This window comes from Octopus sinensis, linkage group LG17, assembly GCF_006345805.1.
Source record: "Octopus sinensis linkage group LG17, ASM634580v1, whole genome shotgun sequence".
In the NCBI taxonomy this organism is placed as follows: domain Eukaryota; kingdom Metazoa; phylum Mollusca; class Cephalopoda; order Octopoda; family Octopodidae; genus Octopus; species Octopus sinensis.
Window position 1 is genome coordinate 17,544,018 of NC_043013.1, and position 23,025 is coordinate 17,567,042.

General features: G+C 36.2%; 1 protein-coding gene and 1 long non-coding RNA gene across 4 annotated transcripts in view; one reads left to right on the plus strand and one right to left on the minus strand.

The window, feature by feature from the left end:
- LOC115220696 (F-box/LRR-repeat protein 7) overlaps window positions 1–23,025 on the plus strand; it is a 46,907-nt gene that overhangs the window by 17,644 nt on the left and 6,238 nt on the right. For 2 of the 3 annotated variants that reach the window (XM_029790830.2, XM_036510417.1), the window contains exons 2-3: window positions 4,276–4,338; window positions 20,925–21,689. In XM_029790830.2, coding sequence (XP_029646690.1) covers window positions 4,276–4,338; window positions 20,925–21,689 — 828 coding nt within the window. The remainder of the gene's footprint in view (window positions 1–4,275; window positions 4,339–20,924; window positions 21,690–23,025) is intronic. The other variant, XM_036510416.1, reaches the window with a different exon arrangement.
- LOC118766737 lies at window positions 1,227–18,878 on the minus strand. The gene is made up of 3 exons (XR_005002643.1): window positions 18,852–18,878; window positions 14,494–14,501; window positions 1,227–1,405 (listed from the first exon to the last, which is right to left on the minus strand). It is a non-coding gene; the product is annotated as an uncharacterized LOC118766737 (long non-coding RNA).

The following is a 23,025-nucleotide window of genomic DNA, read 5'->3' on the forward strand; positions in this document are numbered from 1 at the left end:
CCAAAGTAGGTAGATAAAGAAGTCAATGTAACTTATTACAACCTCATTAGCAATACAGAAAAGAAAGAATATGAAGTGTTAGCAAAGTTTTGTATGTAGAAAATTTATCCATGTGATGTCTGAATGTGTATGATATGTGCACATGCATACAGACCAATTAAGAGTCCTTAGAGTGAGGATGGAGATAGAAATTATCCAAATGAATGGATACAATTCTTAAGACCAATGTTTCAGAGAGAGCTTGTGTTGTTTCCACTGCAAAATGTGTATAGACAAAGTAAAGGGAAAATAGATCATATATTTTAGTATATGGGTTCATAAGCTTCTTTTTTATTGGTTGTGATTACAAAAGACCCCTATGGTTAACTTATTGGGCTAATCAGAACCAGTGTTAATCACAACTCTAGTCAGTCAGGCTTCAACTCTGAACACATTCTAACAGAATATTTTAAAAACTAAAAACATATCTTTTTCTTTTATTTGTATAAAATGGAGCCTGGGGCCAGATCAAATTATTGATGCAGGTTGGTTTTGGTCCACAAGCTATGCTTAATACCTCTATTTTGCAGTATCCTTACAAATAAAAGCCAACTCTATCATCTGTAACCATTTAATAACTGTCTTGCCATCAGCATCATCAGCATCATCCTCTTCCCCAGTCCCACTGACGCTGGTATTATTTTCATCTCCTCATTACCATTTTATTATTCGTTTTCTAATAATGATAATTTTATTTTTTACTTTGCAGACCAACTTTTATTTATATTTTTATTTATTCGTAAATGCATTTATTTAGCATTAAATAAAAATGTGTTAATTCTTAATTGATTAATTATCACTTAGAATGCTATTAAACTAATCAAGATTATCTCCAATTCAGCAGCATAATTTTTTTCTTTTATTCTTTCTATTTTGCTATTACATATTGCGTTTAATCCAATTTAGTTTTCTTGGTATTTTTCGTAAACCTGTCCAATTACCACTAAATGTATATTAGTATCGTAATCTTTCCCTCCTCCTCCATCTCTCTCCCTATTTGCACACACACACACACACACACACAGCTATATCTATCTATCTACATATATCTATCTACCTACCTAACCTGCCTGCCTGCGAACCAACCAACCAACCAACCAGTGATTGAAACCATTGGCGATATGTTGTGCTTGAGATGGCTCATCAAGTCAATTTATATCATAGTCATTACTAGTACCAGAGACATGTAAAAGGCACCCATGCCAGTGACACATAAAGGGCACCCACTACACCCTTGGAGTGGTTGGCATTAGGAAGGACATCCAGCCATAGAAACCAAGCCAAATCAGACAGGAACCTGGTACATCTCTCTGGCATACCAGTTTTAGTCAAACCATCCAACCCATGCCAGCATGGAAAGTGGATGCTAAATGACGATGATTATGGTGATAAAAAAGAGACAGACAAACAGACAGAGAGAGATCTGTATATGTATATCACCATCATTTTAACGTCCACTTTTCCATGTGTGTATATACATATATATATATGTGTGTGTGTATATACATATATATGTGTATGTGTACATGTGTGTCACTTTTCAGCCCATCTCACTCTCCATGGTCTCTGTCTTTTCTGCTTTCCTCTTAATCTTTCTCTCTCTTCTTCACCCACCCCCGTCCTTTTCTATCCCCCTCCTCACCTTCCATTTATATCCTTGGTTAGTGGTTAGTCTCTGTCGTTCTTCATGTTCTATTTAACCTCGCTGATCCTATCCTCTTACATGTCCACTAAATCTGCCCTCCCAGTTCAGCATCATTTAGCACCAATAACAGTTTATCATTTAATTACTCTTTAATCGTCAATTTACCTGGAATGTAAGTAATTTTCTTCATGGCTCTCTGCACATGCTTCTCACTTTGCCTTCTCTTCTCTCTCTCTCCCACTTCTTCCCCCTTCTCACTATATATGTGTATATATATATATATATATATATATATATACATAATGTGTATACAATGGCTCAGGTTTAGCTGCGTTGTAAGAACTTTGCTTCCCACACACATAATTTCAGGTTTAGATATACTGCATAGCACCTTGGGCTAGTGTCTTCTATTATGGCCCCAGCTCAACCAAAGCCTTGTGAGTGGATTTGGTAGATGGGAACTGATAGGAGTCAGTCATGTATGTATGTATATGTTTTATATATATATATGTCCTGCCAATGCTAGTGCCATGTAAAAAGCATTCAGTTCACACTGTAAAGTGGCTGGCATCTGGAAGGGCATGCAGCTGTAAAAACCATGCCAAAACTGAACTCACCTGTGCTAGTGCTATGTAAAAATCACTCAGTCCACTCTGCAGGTAGGTTGGTGTTAGGAAGAGCATCCAGCCATAAAAATCATGCCAAAACAGATACAGAAGTCGGGTGCAGTCTTTGCCTGGCCAACTCCTGTCAAACCACCCAACCCAGGCCAGCATAGAAGATGGACATTAAGCGATGATATATATATATATATATTAGAAAAAAACACTTTTTATCAATTCAAAATAAAAAAATTAAATTGCGCCATCTAGAAAATTACATATAATAGAAATATTAAATATACGATAAAAAATATACCGATGATTAAGTAATGTGCAAAATAATAAATAAAACGTATATATTTGGTAGAATAAAGACACATGTTTCGAGGCTATATTTAATAAATGATTATAGTAAAAATATTAGTAGTAGTAGTAAAATCACTTCAATATAAATATAGCCACTCATCAGATTAAAAATAACTACAATAATAAAATAATTAATTAATAAATATATGTAAATAATCCTTTAAAATACAAATATATTCTTATAATATATATATGTATGTATATATATATATATAAGATACAAAATATACATTAAGTGAAAACTAAATACAACACTTTAAACTATATACATTAAATCAAATTATTAATATATTTATTTAATAAACATCCAAATACAGTCTAATACCCATTAAGCAATTGATACTAAAAACCTTAAAATTAATTAATATACACAATGCTAGTACAAGCCATAAATACTGGAATCAAAAATAAGAATTAGTTCAAATATAGACACACCCATTATATAAACTAACTATATAATTAATATATATGTAGTATCTATAGATTTAATATATCACTCAATAATATAGTTGACCAAAATATCAATATTAAAGCTAATTTACTTAAATGTAATACTACTTGATAAATATACCACCTAATTATTAAATAATGTATTGTCTAACAAAATTAATTCTCAAATTAAATTATATATAATACGTTAAATCCCTTTATAAAAATAATGATAAAGCATTCTAAATAAATAGATATCATAATTAATAACTATCATAACTTATAACTATCAATATATATAAATATAATAATATTTCAACAACAATAATAATAACAATAATAATCAAACCCAATATAATTCAAAAGTCAAATAATATTTATAAGCAAAAACTGTTACTTTGCTTGTCAATGACACAATGCTAGTACAAGCCATAAATACTGGAATCAAAAATAAGAAATGGTTCAAATATAGACACACCCATTATATAAACTAACTATAGAATTAATATATATGTAGTATCTATAGATTTAATATATCACTCAATGGTTGAGTAGAGAGGAGGTGAAATATAAGTTACATATGGAACAATACACTGCGTGTTTACTGATCCACTCCACTGACCACAAGCCTGCTAGAAATAGCAACCTAATCTCCCTCAAACCATATTGTCTTAAATAAAGGACATATTAAAAATGTATTCTATTACCCCTAAAGGTACAGAGTAACCATGGATAAAATTGCTTTTGGTTAGAGATCAGTTTGATGAAGGACACTAAAGTAATACAAAATTGTCATTAGTGAAAACAGCAACTAAATACTTGCTGTGACAGTTGAACTCAGGACTTTTGTGCTGACAATTTAAATTCACCTCTGTTCAGCTCCTCTTCCTGGCGCCTAAACCACCTAGTCCTTTTCCATCTGATCACTCTCACCTTAATATATCCTTTTTTTTTTTGCAGTCTTGATATTTCAAAATGATGAGCCTGAAGACTGGGTGTTTCTGTTGCTTCAAAGTATCTGCATGTGTGTATCTGTATAAGCTGTACCCTAAAAATCCTCTGTATAAGCTGTACCCTATAAATCCTCTACAGTATTTAGTGTGCTGTCTTGGAAGGGGTCAGTCAAACCAGCCCCCACCATCTGCTGATAGTTTTGACTGATGTTTTTCTTCTTTATCTCTTCTTTGATTTCAGCATCCATGTACAATATGAAGTGTTACTCTGCAGGTGCCACACCTGTCAATCTATCCATAAAAGGTAGGGTGTGTTACACTCTGAGCCGCACTGCACGTAATGCACATGCTGTTCACATGTCTACACTTAACTAAAACTTTGCATGAACAGTTACTAACTCTCACTCCGCCTTTACCATAAACTCTCATATTCAACTATGAAATAACACTTAACTATTCATATATTAGCATATAGCTACTAACTTTCACATACAGCTACTCAGTCACATAAACATTCAATTATATATATCCATATATACTCTTAACTATCTGTGCACACTCAACCATTATATATATATATATATATATATATATATAAGGGGGTACCCCAAAATAATCAGAAACATTCTCTGTGGGACAAGCTCATTGTAGTTCAGGCTTCCACCACTGGAAGCCACTTGATGCAACCCTCAGACATCAGTCTGCCAACTAGCATTGTCCAATGGGATCATACTGCCACATAGTATGTCTTTGTTTTGCAGTGCTTCTCCCCTGTTCGTTGATTTTTGCAATGGCTGAAACAAAGGAATGGCATGCTTCCATGAAATTCTGTTTTCTCTTAGGGGAAACAGTGGCTGAAACAGTTGTCACACTTCAAACAGCTTAGAAATCCACTGCTATGAGCAAAACAAGTTTACAAGTGATTTCCATGCTTTAGGAATGGTCACTTGTCTCTTGACTGACCTCATTCAGAACAACTGCTGACCTCCCCAATGAATGAAAACATCTTGAAGAACCGTCACCAAACAAGTGACAAACTTGATATGACTGGTGTATCCTGGAGCTCCTGCCAAAAAATTTTGAGTGAGGAATTGCAAATGAAAAGAGTCGCAACAAAATTTGTGCCTTGCTTGCTCACAGAAGATCAAAAGCAGTCACGACTGAATGTGTGTTGTGAACTAAAAGAACGATCAAAGTTGATCAGGACCTTTTTTCAAAGGTCATCTCTGGTGATGAAAGCTGGTGCTATGGAATTTGCTGATGTGGAAGAGGTGAAGAAAAAACAATGGCGGCATTAAAAGGTATCCCTTCACAAGAGTTCCAGCACTGCTTTGAACAGTAGAAAACATGTCTGGATCGATGCATTGCTTGAAATGGAGAATACTTTGAAGGTGATAAAAGTGTAAACATGTGTAACTAAGGGAATAGAATAATATTGCAAAATTTTGGTTTCTTTTGGGTATTCCCTCATATAATACACATGCAGTCACTAACTTAAAGACTCCACTAAACGGGGAAACCTGATTTGTATAAATAGCATCTAACCAGCAGCTTAATTCAATTAACTGTTTGTATATCTGTCAATATCCAGAATAAATCATATTGGTCAAAAGTATACATTTGGTCAAACAGCATAAGTTGAATACCTTGTAATCATAAAGCTGATACCTTTTATTATTAGTATTTAATCGATCAATCCAAAAGTTGTGAGAAGAGAATAACTGGTTAACTTAGCTGTAGTACAATTTAAATGTGCACATTAGAATATTTTTTTTAATCTCTGCACTGCCACCACCACCACCACCACTATCATTGCTATTCTAACCGCCATTGTTATAATCCTACTCACAGTTTCCACTACCTTCCTCACCACTTCCACTGACAGTACCATCGTTATCACCATTACTGCCACCACCACCACGCTCACTATCATCACCTGCACCATCACCACCTCAACCAGGTTTTGTTTATTTTCATCTTATTTTCTTTAGGCTGACAACAGTTTGGTAACCTGTAACTTAGAAACACATCCTTTTGTATTTAATTTTTCTAACATTGCTCTCTTTTTCCCTTGTACTTCTCCTTCTCTTTCTCCCTCCTACTCCCTCCTCTCTCTCCTCTTCTCCAACTTCTATGATCTCTTTTGACGCACTAAGCTCCCAGATTTTGTGCATAATATTTTGTTATTGCCTTTCCTTTCTCCTTTGATATGCTTCTTAATCCACCCTGAACCTTGTTTCTGTTAATCCTTGCAACACCCCATTCTCACTACTTAATACTGTTTTCTCAACCAAATTTTATAAACTCCATTTTATTTTATTATAAAGTTTTTTTGTGTTTTGTTTTTGTTACCTGACTGAATTTTCACCTACAACAATTAACAACTTGGACACTTAACCATACATCACCTTTATAGTCTCACATCCAGGTCATCTATTGGCTGTTATTAAATCTGAACCTTGTCTTGGTCATTTAGTGTGTATTGAACTTATGACCTCATATCTTGGTCAGATATTGTGTATGTATTACATTTATCTCCAGGTCATCTGTAACCTGTGAATCAGTTTGATGCAAAAATAATTGCTGTTTTTACTTATCAACTTTAAAGCAATGTATCTCAGCTCAGAATAAATTTTATTTATCAAAAGAATAAAAATTAGAATCTACTATTGTATTACGGACCGACAGGAAAGAAAGGAGTCACGGTGGAGTTGCTATGTACATCCGTGAAGACCTCACACCCCAGGTCCTTTTGTCAGACTTAAATTCAGTGACACACTAATTGTACATATAAGGCAACTTGGTGTAGTTATATATGCTACATATCGCCCTCCAGATGCTCCAAATCATGTAGTCAAGTTTGAAGACTGCCTTACAAAAATAGAAGTTCTAGTTACATTAGAACAACACATAAATGTACTTCTTATGGGAGACTTCAATCTGCCCAATGTCAGATGGCCCGAAAGCCTTTCTCTCCCAGGAATGACACGATGTGAACAAGGACAGGTGAGGTCCCTACTGAACCTCATCAACACTTTGTACATGGAGCAAATAGTACTCCAACCAACCAGGGCAGGTGACATACTGGATCTTTGCTTCACAAATAATATGGATCTCATCCATAATGTGAAAGTGACACTGACGCTACTCTCAAATCACAACATGGTAGAGCTGACCATGTACAGGCCAAAGGAAAGCATGGACATGCAGCCTACAAGAAACTCTCAGAATCTTTCCCGCTTGAACTTCCATAAGCTGAGTTTGGGTTCATTTCATCTATAGCCCTTATTACATCGTCTTCCTTTATATTGATGTAATTAATCATCATTGCCTCTGTTTTTATATCTGCAGTGGTAAAGAAGTCAGTTGGATTGCTGATTTGAAAGTGCCCTAGGGGTGGAGTGAAAATACTTTTGAATTGCTCATTTAGTATTTCACTTATCCTCATTAGATTTCCTGTGAGTGTACCATCTCTTTTCAAGGAATGGCCCTATCCTGCAAAGCTGTTTGGGGATTTTGTTTAGGCCAGTTTTGTTTGAGGATCTCTTTCATTGAGAAAGAGATCCTCAAACAAAACTGGCCTAAATGTCTCTCCTCACCAGACATCGACATGAAACTTCAACAATTCATGTCTATAATGAAAGCCATATGCTACAAATGTGTTCCGGAGAGAAAGGCCACTGTACACAAGAACAAAATCCCCAGGGAGAGGAAAATTATTATGAGACAGTGTACAAAAGTTTCAAATCGCCTAAACAAACAAATTGAAAGCAGTGAAAAGTCCCGCCTGAAAATACAACTGTTGGAATTTGAAAAAAGTCTGCAACTCTGCCATGAAAAAGAAAGAGTAGACAAAGAAACCTGGGCTATAGACAATATAAAATCTAACCCCAGAGCTTTCTACAAGTTTGCCAAAGAAACAGCTTCAGTGTTAACAGACAGATACGAGAGAAGTAATCTTATAAATTTTTAAAATCACAGTCAATATATACATATATATATAACATACAGTTAGACCAGGTTTATTATAATGTTGATTCTATTTGTTGCCCACACGCATGGACTTACGTGTATGAAGAAGAAGAATATTGTAATAACCTGGTCTAACTGTATGTTATCTTATATTTAATTTTTTCTATAGGATGTAATTTTTTTCTATATGGTATAATTTAATTTGTTCATTGTTGAATTGATAAAAGGTGGTTCTTTTAATTTATATATATATATTTTATATAAATATATATTTGTGTATATATTATACATATGAATGTATATATATAAATATATTTGTGATATTTGTGTATATATTATACATGTGAGTGTATATATATCTATATATATATATATATGTATATTAAATATATATTTGTGTATACATTATACATGAGTGTATATATATATATATATATATATATATATATATATATATATATATACATCATCATCAACATTTAACGTCTGCTTTCCATGTTAGCATGGGTTGGCCGATTGATTGAGGGCTGGCGAACCAGATGGCTGCACCAGGCCTCCATCTTGATCTGGCAGAGTTTCTACAGCTGGATGCCCTTCCTAACGACAACCACTCTGAGAATGTAGTGGGTGCTTTTTACATGCCACCGGCACGGGGCCAGTCTGGCGGTACTGGCAACGACCTCGCTCGAATCCTTTACACATGGCACAGGTGCCAGTAAGGCGATGCTGGTAATGATCACGCTCGAATGGTGTCTTTTACATGCTAGCGGCACAGAGGCCAGATAGCCACTCTGGCAACGATCACGCTCGGATGGCGCTCTTAATACCCTACTAGCACAGGGCTCGAGTGCCAGTAAGGCAACACTGGTAACGATCACGCTTGAAAGGTGCCCTTTTATGTGCAACTGGCACGGAAGCCGGTTAGCCGCTCTGTCAGTGATCACACTCGTATGGTGCTCTTTGCACCCTGCTAGCACAGACGCCAGTCATCGAATTTGATTTTGATTTATATATTTGCGTATATATATAAATGATGTATGTGTGTGTGTATATAGTATATATATATGTGTGTATATAGTATATATATATGTGTGTATATTATAGATGTGTATGTGTAAATATGTATATTTGTGTATATATTATGCATGTGTGCCTGTGTATATATGTATGTATATATACTTTCATGTATGTAGCCTCTTCATCATGAAACATCTCTTCTGGTCAGTACCTGATATGATGTCATTTGACAACAACAACAGGAACAACAACCTTCATGTCAAGTGTTATATCAACATCTTCTGACAGCTAATCTCCTAGAAAAAACTTTCAGCTTCCTGGAGAGTGTGAGTCAGGTTGCATGGACAGGGTGCCTTGGATATTGTGTGTGTGTGTGTGTGGATGTATTTGTATGGGTGTGGAGGAGAAGGAAGAGGCGTTTGTTTTTATTGGATATTCTCTGAGGAATAACTTGTTAGTTATTGTTATCTTTTATGTCAGTCCAGATAACAGGTGGAAAATTGATTCCTTTGTCTGACTTCTGTCTTACATATTGTTGTGTATGTGAGTGTATATTTATATATACAGTGTGTGTGTGTGTATGCAGTTGTTGGTGTGTGGCAAATAAGTGGAACACTTGATATACACATTTATACACCCACCATGCTATTACTGTGTCCCTCATATATACAACCATGTCTAACATCATGTCTTCACAAACATACATAAACACACACCACTCAGTATATATTCATATATATATATATATATATATAGCTCCAAGTCAAATACCATACACCCACCCACACACACACACAGTGGTCTGTTTATCAAAAATATATAACCATGTTCAACAAAGTAGGAATATATAAATATATATATATATATATATATATATATATATATATATGCATACGTACATATATACACACACACGTTTATGAAATTCTACGCCCAGAAACATTGATGTAAAAATAATAAAAATATTTTCTTTTCGTTGGTGTGCTGCATGTCTGATGAGAACCCAGACACCACTGCTGTCAGTCACTGTGAGATGTAGTGGTGTTGATGGTGGGTTGATAGGTGGTGTAGTGATGGAGCTAATTGGAAGAGATGGTCATGGTGTTATTAATGTGTACATAGGGGTGTGGAAGAATTGAGTGTGTGTGTGTATATATATATATATATATATATGAATGTTTCATTTTACGTTAGTTTATGATAAAATCTTAACATTAGGTGCATGCATGGCTGATAGGTAAGAAGCTTGCTTCGAAACCACATTGTTCTGGGTTCAGTCCCACTCTATGGTACCTTGAGCAAGTGTCTTCTACTATAGCCTAAGGCTGACCAAAACCTCATCAGTGGATTTGGTACATAAAAACTGAAAAAAGCCCATCATATATATATATATATATATATATATATATATATTTAAATATAATTGTGTATGAAACATACATGGAGAGAAAGCCACTATGCTAAAAATGGTTTTAATCTTTGACTGCCATTTTTAGCATGTAAGAAATCCATGTAGTGGTTTTTTTCTCTGTGTGTGTTTTAAAATATTTTTGTCTTCTGACTCGTATTATGCATGCTGGCCACTGGTGAAAAAATTTTGATAATTTTCTCTTGTTTTTATACAGTTATATATCTATATATTTATACATAATTAGGATAAAGTCATTATCTAAAGATTTATCAGTGGCCAACATACTAACGGGACCATAATGTTTACTTTGTATTTAAGTATAATTATAAAATATAATTATAATAAGGGTGCTGAAACGACAATGCCTGTATGCTAGAAATAGACCCCAAATGATCTACAAGCCACTTAGGTTATTACTCCATTACCATAAGGTTGTATGTGAGAAAAATGGACAGAAAGGATTTATATAGTGAACAATACTATATCTCAAGATTTCATGGTTTGCGATATTAAAAACACTTTCCACTCTTCAGAAGTGTAAACCAATCGTAAATAAATGAGAAATACATATACATACTATAGATATACAGTCATACAAATACAAGCATAGACATGCATTTCACACAGATATATGAAGTAAAAAGCCAAATGTCCATTTCAACCATGTGGTAATGGAGAAATAACTTAAGTGGTTTGTAGAACATTTGGGGTCTATTTCTAGTATACAGGCGTTGTTGTTTCAGTGCCCTTATAATAATAATATCTAATAATCATACTTAAAAAATATTGGCTTGTCCAGAAAGTTCGTGCCGATTTATAGTAGCTTACCTTTCGACTTATTTTAGAACATGGTTGAGTCCATAAAATAGGATTTTACTACATCTCCATTTAGAGCACAGTTTAAGCTGTGTTTTCCTGGAAGAAGGTTTATGTTCCTATAACCTGTGTTAATTCTGTAACCCTTTAAAATGGAAGATAAGAAAGTTCATTTTCAGCACTTGATGCTTTTCTTTTTCCGTAAAGGGAAAAATGTGTCTCACAAGCAACCAAAGAAATATGAGCAGTTTACGGTGATGTTTCTTTATCCAAAAGAACTGTACAGAAGTGGTTCGCAAGGTTCCGAGCTGGAGATTGTAGCCTTATTGATAAAGAGCAATCAGGCAGACCAACCACTACAGATGATGACCATATCAAGTCATTAATTGAGAATAACCCACATTGCACAACCCGAGAATTGGCAGAAAGCCTCAACCTATTAAAATCCGTTGTTCATGAGCACCTGGTAAAGCTTGGGTACACAAATCGCTACAATGTTTGGGTACCACATGAATTGTGTGAGAAGAACCTTTTGGATCACATTTCCATCTGTAATTCGCTTTATAAATGGAATGAAAATGTGCCTTTTTTAAAGCAAATTGTGACAGGTGATGAGAAATGGATTATCTACAGAAATGTTCAGAGAATGCAATCCTGTAGTAAGCGACATGAGCCACCCTTAGCCACCCCAAAAGTGGGTCTTCACCCTAAAAAAGTCTTGCTTTGTGTCTGGTGAGAATGGAAAGGAATTCTGTACTATGAGCTTCTCCCAAGTAACCAGACAATTCATTCTGAGAAATACTGCATACAACTAGAAGAGTTAAAAGCAGCAATTCAAGAGAAACGTCCAGAATTGGCCAACAGGAAGGGTGTTATTTTCCAACATGATAATGCAAGACAACACATTTCTTTGGGAATCAGACAAAAATTGCTGCAGCTCGGCTGGGATATGTTACCCCACCCTCCATATTCACCAGATATTGCTCCTTTGGATTTCCACTTATTCAGGTCTCTGCAGAATAGTCTTAATGGTAAAAATTTTAATTCCTTGGATGACATAAAAAGATACCTTGATGAATTCTTTGCCATGAAACCACCTCAATTCTGGGAAGAGGGTATTTTCAAGTTAAAGGAAAGATGGAGACACATTGTGCAACGAAATGGTTCAGATTTGGTTGACTAAAAATGTAATGGCAAGTATTTATTGACCTTTTTCTTTCCTTTAAAAATTGGCACAAACTTTCCAGACAACCCAGTATATAGATGCAAACGTGGCTGTGTGATAAGAAGCTTGCTTCTCAACCACATGGTTCCAGGTTCTGTCCCACTGTGTGGCACCTTGGGCTAGTGTCTTCTACTATAGCCTCAGGCCAACCAAAACCTTGTGTGTGGATTTGGTAGATGGAAACTGAAAGAAGCCCATTGTGTGTGTGTGTATATATATATATATATATATATATATATATATATCGTTATCATCGTTTAACATCCACTTTCCATGCTGGAATGGGTGGGTGCACCCGGCTCCATTCTGATCTGGCAGAATTTCTACGGCTGGACTGAGAATGTAGTGGGTGCTTTTACGTGCCACCAGCATGAGGGCCAGTCCAGTGTTACTGGCAACGGCCATGCTCAAATTGTGTTTTTTACATGCCACCGGCACAGGAACCAGTCCAGTGGCACTGGCAACAACCTCACTCGAATGTTGTTTTTCATGTGCCACCAGCACATGTGCCAGTAAGGCGATGCTGGTAACAATCACACTCAAATGGTGCTTTTTACGTACCATTGGCCTCCACAATAGGAATGGTATGATTTGTTATAAAAATGTTATCAGATTCAGTAAGATGTTTAATTTTTTTCAGTTTTCATGTTTATTAATTTTTTCAGTTTTGTATGATTTGTTATAAAAATACTATCAGATTCAAAACGATTCTTCATCTTTTCACTCTTTATGTTTATTAATTTTTAACATTTAATTTTTTGTTTTATTGAGGGTTAAACAATTTTTTTTAGTTGAAGGAGATAACCAAAAGTACCGATATTTCTTGTAAAATGGGGTGGGGGAGATAACCCAATTTTTTAATGGTGGGGAGATAGCCAAAAAGTACCTAAGGGGGCACCAACACACCTTGGCCTTCTGATTTTTCAATCTGTAATTTAAAATATTCTTAACCCTAACCCATATCAAGGTCATTTCACAGCATAGACTATAAATACTGCATGCTAAAGTATTGTTGAAACTTCTTATGACATTCGTGATGCCAGGTGAATCATCTGAATTTATGAATATTAAAACGTTATGAGACAATGAACAGAGCAGAATGAACTTCCGAATACATAAAATAAACTCCAGCAAGTGAGTGGAGGCCTTGTTTAAAAATTTAGAAAGAAATTGAATCAAACCTAAGTGTTTTTGTTCTACAGTATGGCAACAACTTAGCTCAGAAAAACTGTTCAGGCTACAATAATGACGAAGAAATCAAGAAATCGCTTGTAAATGTTGTCAACACCAATTGATTAGCTGTGGTGAGAGATTCACACACACACACTCTCTTTTGATAGGCTTTTTTCAGTCTCTCTCTACCAAATCCACTCACAAGGCTTTGGTTGACCTGATTCTATAGTAGAAGACACTTGCCCAAGGTTCCACACTGTGGGACTGATCCTGGAACCATGTGATTAAGAAACAAGTTTCTTACCACATAGACATGCCTCTGTGTGTGTTGTGTGTGTGTGTGTGTGCTTACATTTGTGCTTACTCCTACTGTAGTTGCAACCTATGAGTGGTGACATTATTCTCAGTTCACTCATCAACAAACCATCCATTTGGTTTGCACCTTTGAAGTCTTGTAAAATAAGAGATTGCTTAGTTGAAAATAGATAAAGGTTAATGACAGGAAGAGCATCTAACAATAAAACAATGTCTGAATAATATATTCATCTAGCCTATGCTAGCATAGAAGAGCAAATGAAATTCTTGTTCAGGTGTGGGTATCTGTAGAGATTTTTCTGAGAATGTTTGTACAAGTACTTGTGTGTTAAGTAAGTATGCACACAAATATATAATGTGTGTCATCATCACCGTTGTGGTTTAATGGCCGCTTCCCCCCCCCCCCGTGTTCACAGCTGAGTGAAGCAGGCGCTAGTTCTACCACCTCCACCACCACAACTACCATTATCATCACTGTCACCATTACTTTTGTGCTGCTGTGTCACTGGAAAGACTTTCAGACTATCAACCTAAATAACTCGGCTCCTTCTCATTAACGACAAACTTCCCTTCATTCAGGTGGTAACACGATGAATACCTCTGCTTTCACCTTTTTATCTATTTACCTGTTTCTTTTTTTTTAGGTAACATTTCTTTTCAGCCAAGCATGTCTTCTGACACATACATATATTATATACACATACACACATTACACATACATACATATATTATATACACATACATAGTTGTATGTCACTTCTTGGTTCAATATTAAATCACTTATTTTTCTACATTATATGAGTTTTGTGTCTGCTGCGATTAAATCATTCAGCTATAAAATAAGCAAAATTAGACGAATTAATTAACCTATGTAATTACTGGAGCTGAACCTCTTACATCTGACTCTAGCTATCTTCAAAATAGGCAGACCACATAAAATACCATCATCTTAGATATACTGTGCCTGAGTAAAATGTTTGGATTGTGTGTGTGTGTATGTATGTGTGTGTTTGTAATTAATATATTTTGTTCCTCAGTTCATTCATGATATCATTTATTGAAATATGTCAAATATTAAGGAATTTACAAACAAACAAAAAAATAATAATACTTTGTAGGTGTGTTTGTGTTGGGTAGGCAGTGTAAATTAAAACATGCTGATCTTGAAGAAACCCCATAACATGCTAAGATCAAAGTACTAGCAAGCTCACTTGATATGTTGCTTTGGGTAAACATAGAATGGCTTTGCTTCTTGCAAGAGGTTACCTGAACATGATTAATAATAACTAATTGATGAACTTTCTTAACCTTCTCAACAATATGTGAAATTTAACTGCAATCCTTTTCAAAAACATATAACATCAATGGAATTTGTTGTTGTGATACCAGTGCCGGTGGCATGTAAGAGAACCATCCGAACGTGGCTGTAGCCAGCGCCGCATCGCCTGGCCTCCGTGCCGGTGGCACGTAACAAACACCATCCGATCATGGCCGTTGCCAGCCTCGCCTGGCCTCTGTGCTGGTGGCACGGAAAAAACACCCACTACACTCACAGAGTGGTTGGCGTTAGAAAGGGCATCCAGCTGTAGAAACACTGCCAGATCAGACTGGGCCTGGTGCAGCCTTTGGGCTTCCCAGACCCCAGTTGAACTGTCCAACCCATGCTAGCATGGAAAGCGGACGTTAAATGATGATGATGATGATGATGATAAACTAATTCCCTCTCCCTAAGATTTCTGGCCTTGTGCCAAAATTTGAAACACTTTTTGTACCCCACCACCACCACTTGACAACTGATGTTGGTTTGTTTACATCCCCATAACTTTGCAGTTCAGCAAAATCAACCAATAAAATAAGTGCTAGGCTTAAAATACATTACTGGGATTGACTTTGACTAAACCCTTCAAGGCGGTGCTCCAGCATGGCAACAGTCCACTGACTGAAACAGGTAAACGGTGAAAGATAAATAATATTGTCCCGGCAGAATGTTATAACATCTGAAGAAATAACTGAACACAAGTCGATAAACTGATGTTTATTTCTGGAAGGGCAAACACATTTCTATTGAAGACTATAATTACAGCCCATGCCGTTGAGAAGCTTTCTAATGACACCATCTATGACCCACACACACACACGGATACAATATCCCTGTTCCATTGATAAAATTTAAAACATTGACTGCCACCCCCACCTGCCACTGACCCCCCACTTGCTACCCCCCACCACCACCACCACCAACACATTAGTTAATTTATGATCAAAATTTTACAAGTGCTACAAGGAAGATCTGGTTCAATGATAATAAGTTATGTTATAATTGTTTTCTTCCTGTTTCTATTAAAAGCTTGTAATTGTCCAATTACCAAAGGTTAATAATGTTGGCGATGATGATATTTCCCTTTTGTTCAGTAGTTTATTCATAACAATAAATGAATAGAAATATTCAATGTTAATGAAATTAGAAATATTTTTATTTTTAAATATCTCTTGCACGATTCCTTAGTCTGTCTTCCAGAGAAGTAGCCATCTCTCTGTCTTCTCTCCCACCCCAGCTTTTCCATCCCCCTTGCTTTCTCTCCCACCAACCTCCCTCTATCTCTTTCTATCATTTCTCTCTCACTATCTCCTCTCTCTTTCTGCCTAGTTTCCATCCTCTTGCTTTCTCTCCCACCAACCTCCCTCTCTATTTTCTCTTTCTCTCTCACTCCACCTCTCTACAGACACAATTTCCATCTGCTTGCTCTCTCTTTCACTAACTCTCTCTCTGTCTTTTTTTTTCTTTTTCTCATCTCTCTCTCTCTCTCTCTCTCTCTCTCTCTCTCCCTTTACAATTTATTTCATGGACAATGAATCATACACATTAAACTCTGTCTCTTCTCACTGTCTCTCTGTCCACTGATATCACTCTCTCTCTCTCTCCATCTGCTAACCAGTGCTGCCACCTTCACTTACTAACTCCATTGAGAAATCACTTTCATTCCCTCCGGCCTCCCCCCTCTACTCTCACCTCTTCACTATTTTCGTTTTCATAAATAACCCCCTACTGTGATAACTCCTCCTCCTTCCTGTTATGTGTTAAGTGTCCCAGCAATAAACGAAGGTTGTAATAATATGTAATTAACCCTCTCTCTCTCCCTCCACCTCCACATATTATTAGGATCAAAAGATCAAATATTTGTCAAACAGAGGAAAACTTCCTGCTGTTTCCTCCATAGTGGCTTAGATTACACATGGTGAATCTATCTGCCCTCTACTCAACACTCAGGACTCAATCAGCCACAGAACTCTAGCTACCTTCCACTCAACTTTCAACAAACTGGCTGCCCTCCACCGAACATTGTTTCGATATGGCATGCTAATTGCAAACATTGTTCACCTTCATACAAGTCCTGTTCGTTGCACTCACTCTTCAGTGAAAATATGTCCAGGTTAGGGAAAATATTATCTTACTTGGAAACAGATGAGGTTTGGCAGCAGAAAGAGCATCCAGCCATAGAAAGTCTGTGCCAACAATCTTGTTTGACCCATGCAGATATGGAAATAAAGACATTACAACAATTATGATGATGGTACTGGTTTATTTGGATCAATGCCTTTATTTTGGTTGGCTGCTTATACTGGAATATGGTCAGTGAAATAATGTGCTGGTGTATCTTGGGCAACATGGTTATAGTATAATATAGTAAAACCACAGGGTAACATCATTAGTAGGAGAGGTTATGAAGGTGAAATACTGTAATTGAATAGATTAAGGTAAAAGAAGTTAACAAGACATGAAAAGGTGAAATATTTTTTGTCTTTTAAAAAGGTAAAGTTGACCTCGGCAGAATTTGAATTCAGAATGTAAACACAAACAAAATGCTGCTAAGCAATTTGCCTGGCATGTTCATAATTCTGCCAGCTCACCACCTTAATAATAATAATAATAACAATAATGATTTTTTATAAACTTAAGCACAAGAAATTTTGTGGAGAGAGTTCCTTGTTTATATTGACCCTAGCATTTGACTGGTACTTTATTTTATTAACCTTGGATGAGTGAAAGGCAGAGTTTACCATGGCAGGATTTAAGCACAGATTGTAACGGGCTCTAATGAAATACTACAAAACTGACCACTGCCTTTTGCATTGAACATTGTCATAAAAGACCCATTTCTCGCCACCTATAATGACATTATTGAGAAACGGAACATTTCTCTGCCCTGAAAAAATACTTGTTGCTATCCTCCCTATTCCTCTCACTAAACATATGGGGAACCCAAACACTCAGCTTGCTGGCTTTTCTAAGTGGCCACAGATAGTGGATTGGGATGTGTTGAGGTCAACTGCTAACTCACAAATACTTTTACGAGGATTGAATTTCACTAATTCTCTTAAAGCATCTTGATTGCAGTCCAATGGATGTCCTGGTTTGAGTTGATTTCTCAGTGACAAATCTCTGGAACGAAGCTTTGAAAACCAATTTCGCACTTACCGGTCAGTCGTGACACCATGACCATAAACACTGTATATTTTCTTAGCTGTTTCTGTGGCATTTTTTTCCATTCTTAAACTCTCACAACATCACAAGTGAAATATGCCCTTTCAGTTCATCCATTTTAGGGGAGTGAAATTTAAATTTAAAATAGGATGCTTAAATATGAATGACAGCTGTGTCTCTTTAAAACGGTAATTTCCGTTTCAATTTTAAACAGTTGAAGTTCAAATGCATTGTTACAATTCACTTACAAAAAACAGAAATTATTTGACTCGACCCAGTGTGTATGCGTGTGTGTGTGTATATATATATATATATATATTGATAGAAATGGTAAGACAACAAAAGAATGGAAGAGACCTCGATATTATGTAAATAGAGGAATTTATCTGTATAGAGGAATTATACAGATATATATATATATATATATATACATATAGGCGCAGGAGTGGCTGTGTGGTAAGTAGCTTGCTAACCAACCACATGGTTCCGGGTTCAGTCCCACTGCGTGGCATCTTGGGCAAGTGTCTTCTGCTATAGCCCCGGGCCGACTAATGCCTTGTGAGTGGATTTGGTAGACGGAAACTGAAAGAAGCCTGTCGTATATATGTATATATAAGTGTGTGTGTATATGTTTGTGTGTCTGTGTTTGTCCCCCTAGCATTGCTTGACAACCGATGCTGGTGTGTTTACATCCCGTCACTTAGCGGTTCGGCAAAAGAGACCGATAGAATAAGTACTGGGCTTACAAAGAATAAGTCCCGGGGTCGATTTGCTCGACTAAAGGCGGTGCCCCAGCATGGCCGCAGTCAAATGACCGAAACAAGTAAAAGAGTAAAAGAGTATACATATCCACACACTTTGTTTTGTTACACATAACTATTTCAAGTTGTTCCACTTCATATGATTTACTTTCCAAACTATTCATTACAAGCTGTCATTACTGCTGGAGTTGTTCTGTTTATATATATATATATATATATATATATTTTTTTTTTATTTGAAAGTTCATTCTGCTGTTTTCTTTGTCTCAAATACTCAACTTAGGTTCATAAATTTCAATGATCAATTTTCTCCTTTTCCTCATTGATAAATCGTCGAAAATTAATTAGCACTTCTCAAATTTCTACATTTTCTTACATTTTCTTAATTTAATTAACTTATTATCAGAAATGAACTCGTTTTTAATCAAAAATTTATTAAAACATATCCCAGCACACCACATAATTGTTATTAATCGTGAAATTTAGTCAATATCTTGTTGCTCCTCCTTTGGCAGCAATGACAGCTGCTACGCGGGTCGGCATGCTGTCTATGAGTGCCTGCAGGTACTGTGCAGGGATGGCCCCTCATGCAGCAAGAAGTGCCCCAAACAGCTCGTGTCGGTTCCTGTATTGCTGCACATTCAAATCCCTACCCAATCGACTCCAGAGGTTCTCAATAGGGTTCAGGTCAGGTGACTGACCAGCACGTACTCCTCGCCACCAAAGAGGTATCCCGTACTATCTCAACGTACTTTGCTGCGTTGATGTTGCCTTCGACGGCATAGAGCCGCCCAACACCACTGTAGCTGAACGCCCCCACACCATCAGACCACCCCCACCATGCTTCATGGTGAGCAAATCAAGGGTGCTAATTAATTTCTGACGGTAGTGTATATGATACACTGTGTTATCTATATATCTAACATGTTATATGTATTTTTATACACACTTATTTTCCTATTATTACCTATTATATTCACCTTGCTAAGAGGTATCATGCATTCACTTTCAGCCTATTGACTTATTACACTGCACACACATGTATTTCCAAAAAAAAAACAAATGATTTGAAATTACAGATTGGAAGTACAGAAGGCTAAGGTGTGTTGGTGCTTCCTCATACCTATACGAGAAATATAGTTCTTCAGGAACTTTTGTAGTAAATGAGAGTAATGCTTCAATGCATTTGTAGTTTTTGCATGGGAGTGTGTTGAATATGTTTACAAATGCACAGATTTTGCATAAACTAAATCTTGTTGTCCCTTGAAAACCTTCAGAAAATGTACGTAACTGGTTTGTAAAATCATGTACCCATGTATAAATATGCATATATTTTGGTAGTTTTTTTCAGTACATAAACATGTACATTTGTGAAATTAGAGCATTTACTGTAGAAAATAACAATGTAGAATAATTAGTGAGTCATTGGCTACAGCATATTGTACAATATTAAAAATAACCAAACCTGAATAATATTTGGTGAATGAGAAATATAATTTTCTTATTTTCCTGTTATTTTGATATTTTTATTTACATCCTCATACTCTCATTAACAACTTTCATCATGTACATTTTTCAGTAATACATCGATTGGAAATATCAAATATTCATGCATGCAAAGTTTAGTAAAGCACCTGCCATCATTATTGATGGTTTGGGTACTCTAGTGATAATGATGTTATGATGATGATGATAAAAATAATAATGTATATTTCAGATCCAGACCAGAATGGAGAATCCCTTCAAGACTCAAGCTCTGGTGTTGTTTCTACAACAACGTCTACATTTAAAGGATCATATTCTTCATCAGAGTCATTATTGGACAGTAGACATTCTGGGTGGTCGTCTCCGACGGCAACACCAACCGTGTATAGTAAATCTTGTGTCAGGCAAAACAAAAATCAGACTCTTATGCACAATCTGACAAATCATCATAATAATGTGAACAACAACACTTCTTCTTTGGGAAGTTTCCCTAATGTGGACATCATCAATGCCAAACTAAACCGAATTCACCTTGAAAAACCCCCTAAACTCATGCTTGGTATGAAAAAAAGCAAATCCCAATCCCGTAGCTCCCCTTTTCAATATCTTAGCGATGACATCATTGTGAAAATTTTTTCAAACCTGACAACGAACCAGCTGTGCAAGTGCTCACGTGTTTGCAAGCTGTGGTACCGTCTGAGCTGGGACCCAACCCTCTGGACAAGCATTGTATTAAACAGCATAACGCTGGAAGTAGACAAAGCACTACGGTGCCTTACCAAACAACTCAGCTATAATACACCATCAGTTTGTGTGATTATTGAAAGAATCAATGTCAACAACTGTGAAAAACTTACTGACAAAGGACTGCACACCATTTCCAAACGCTGTCCAGAGCTTCGGAAGCTGGAAGTCCACAATTGCAGTAATATAACTAATTCTGCCCTCTTTGACCTTATATCGAACTGTGTTAACCTGGAGTATCTGAATGTCTCAGGTAGGTGTACAGTCTTCTTTTTTCACTTTTATTGAGGTTATTTTTTTTATTTTTGCATTTAATCTATCCTTTACTCTGAAGAGAGGTTTTACAGTGAAAATTGGTTGAAACTTTGGACTAAATGTTTTAGTGGTATTTAAGGGGGCAAGCTGGCAGAACATTAGCACACCAGGCGAAATGCGTAGCCGTATTTCGTCTGCCGTTACGTTCTGAGTTCAAATTTCGCCAATGTCGACTTTGCCTTTCATCCTTTTGGGGTCAATAAATTAAGTACCAGTTACGCACTGGGGTCGATATAATCGACTTAATCCCTTTGTCTGTCCTTGTTTGTCCCGTCTGTGTTTAGCCCCTTGTGGGTAGTAAAGAAATGGGTATTTAGTTATGTGCTGGTACATTCCCAGTTCAAATTTCACTGATGTCAGTTTTTGTGTTTGATCATTGATATTACTAAAGTACCAGTTATGTAGTGGGGTCGATTATACTCTCTAAATTGACTTCAGATTAATTAGCAACATAAGGACTAACTATTTAGTGAGGAGGAAGAGGAGGGTTAGTGGCCATAAACTGTGCAGGGCTTTCCAGAAAGTGGAAGCTGATCTGGCTGAAGCCCTGTTGTGTACAGAAAACATGGGCAAAATAAGAGTTTCATGGGAGAGAGATTGTAGTTGTAGCAGGAGAAAGTAGGATGAATTAGTATTTAATGTAGAGTTTGAAGGATCAACTATTTTAGTGGATTACAAGATGAGGAAGGACTAATACATAACGGCATGATTGATGGAAATAGAAATATAGTATGTTAGTTTAGAGCAGTGGTATCAAGCATAGGTATGGCAATGTTTGGTTCAGTCCCTAAGTTTATTTTTTAATTTTAAAATATTTTATAAAATATGCCATTCAATAAAAAACGTCAGCATATGTTCAAAGTCAGAGCCTGACCATAGTCGTGACTAACACTGGTTCTGATTAATCAAATCAGTGCACCTGAGAGAATCTTTTCAACCAATAAAAAAGAAGCTTATGAAGCCATATGCTAAAAGATGTTACCTATTTACCCTTCACTTTGCCTATACTTGCTGAACCAAGCAAAGTATTTGTTTCAAATTCATGCATATGTTTATCCAAATGGATTCTTACGATATGAAAGATACTGAGAGGTTTTACAGCTGAGGCAATGCAAGCTTTCTCTCAAGTATTGGTCTTCTCAAGAACTGTTTGCAATCATTTGGACATCTGTCTCCATTCATACTCTAATGACTCTTACTTAATAAGACTGGATGGGTTTTTATCTGCACACAAACTTTGCTGACATTTTGTATTCTTTTTCTCTTAATAAATT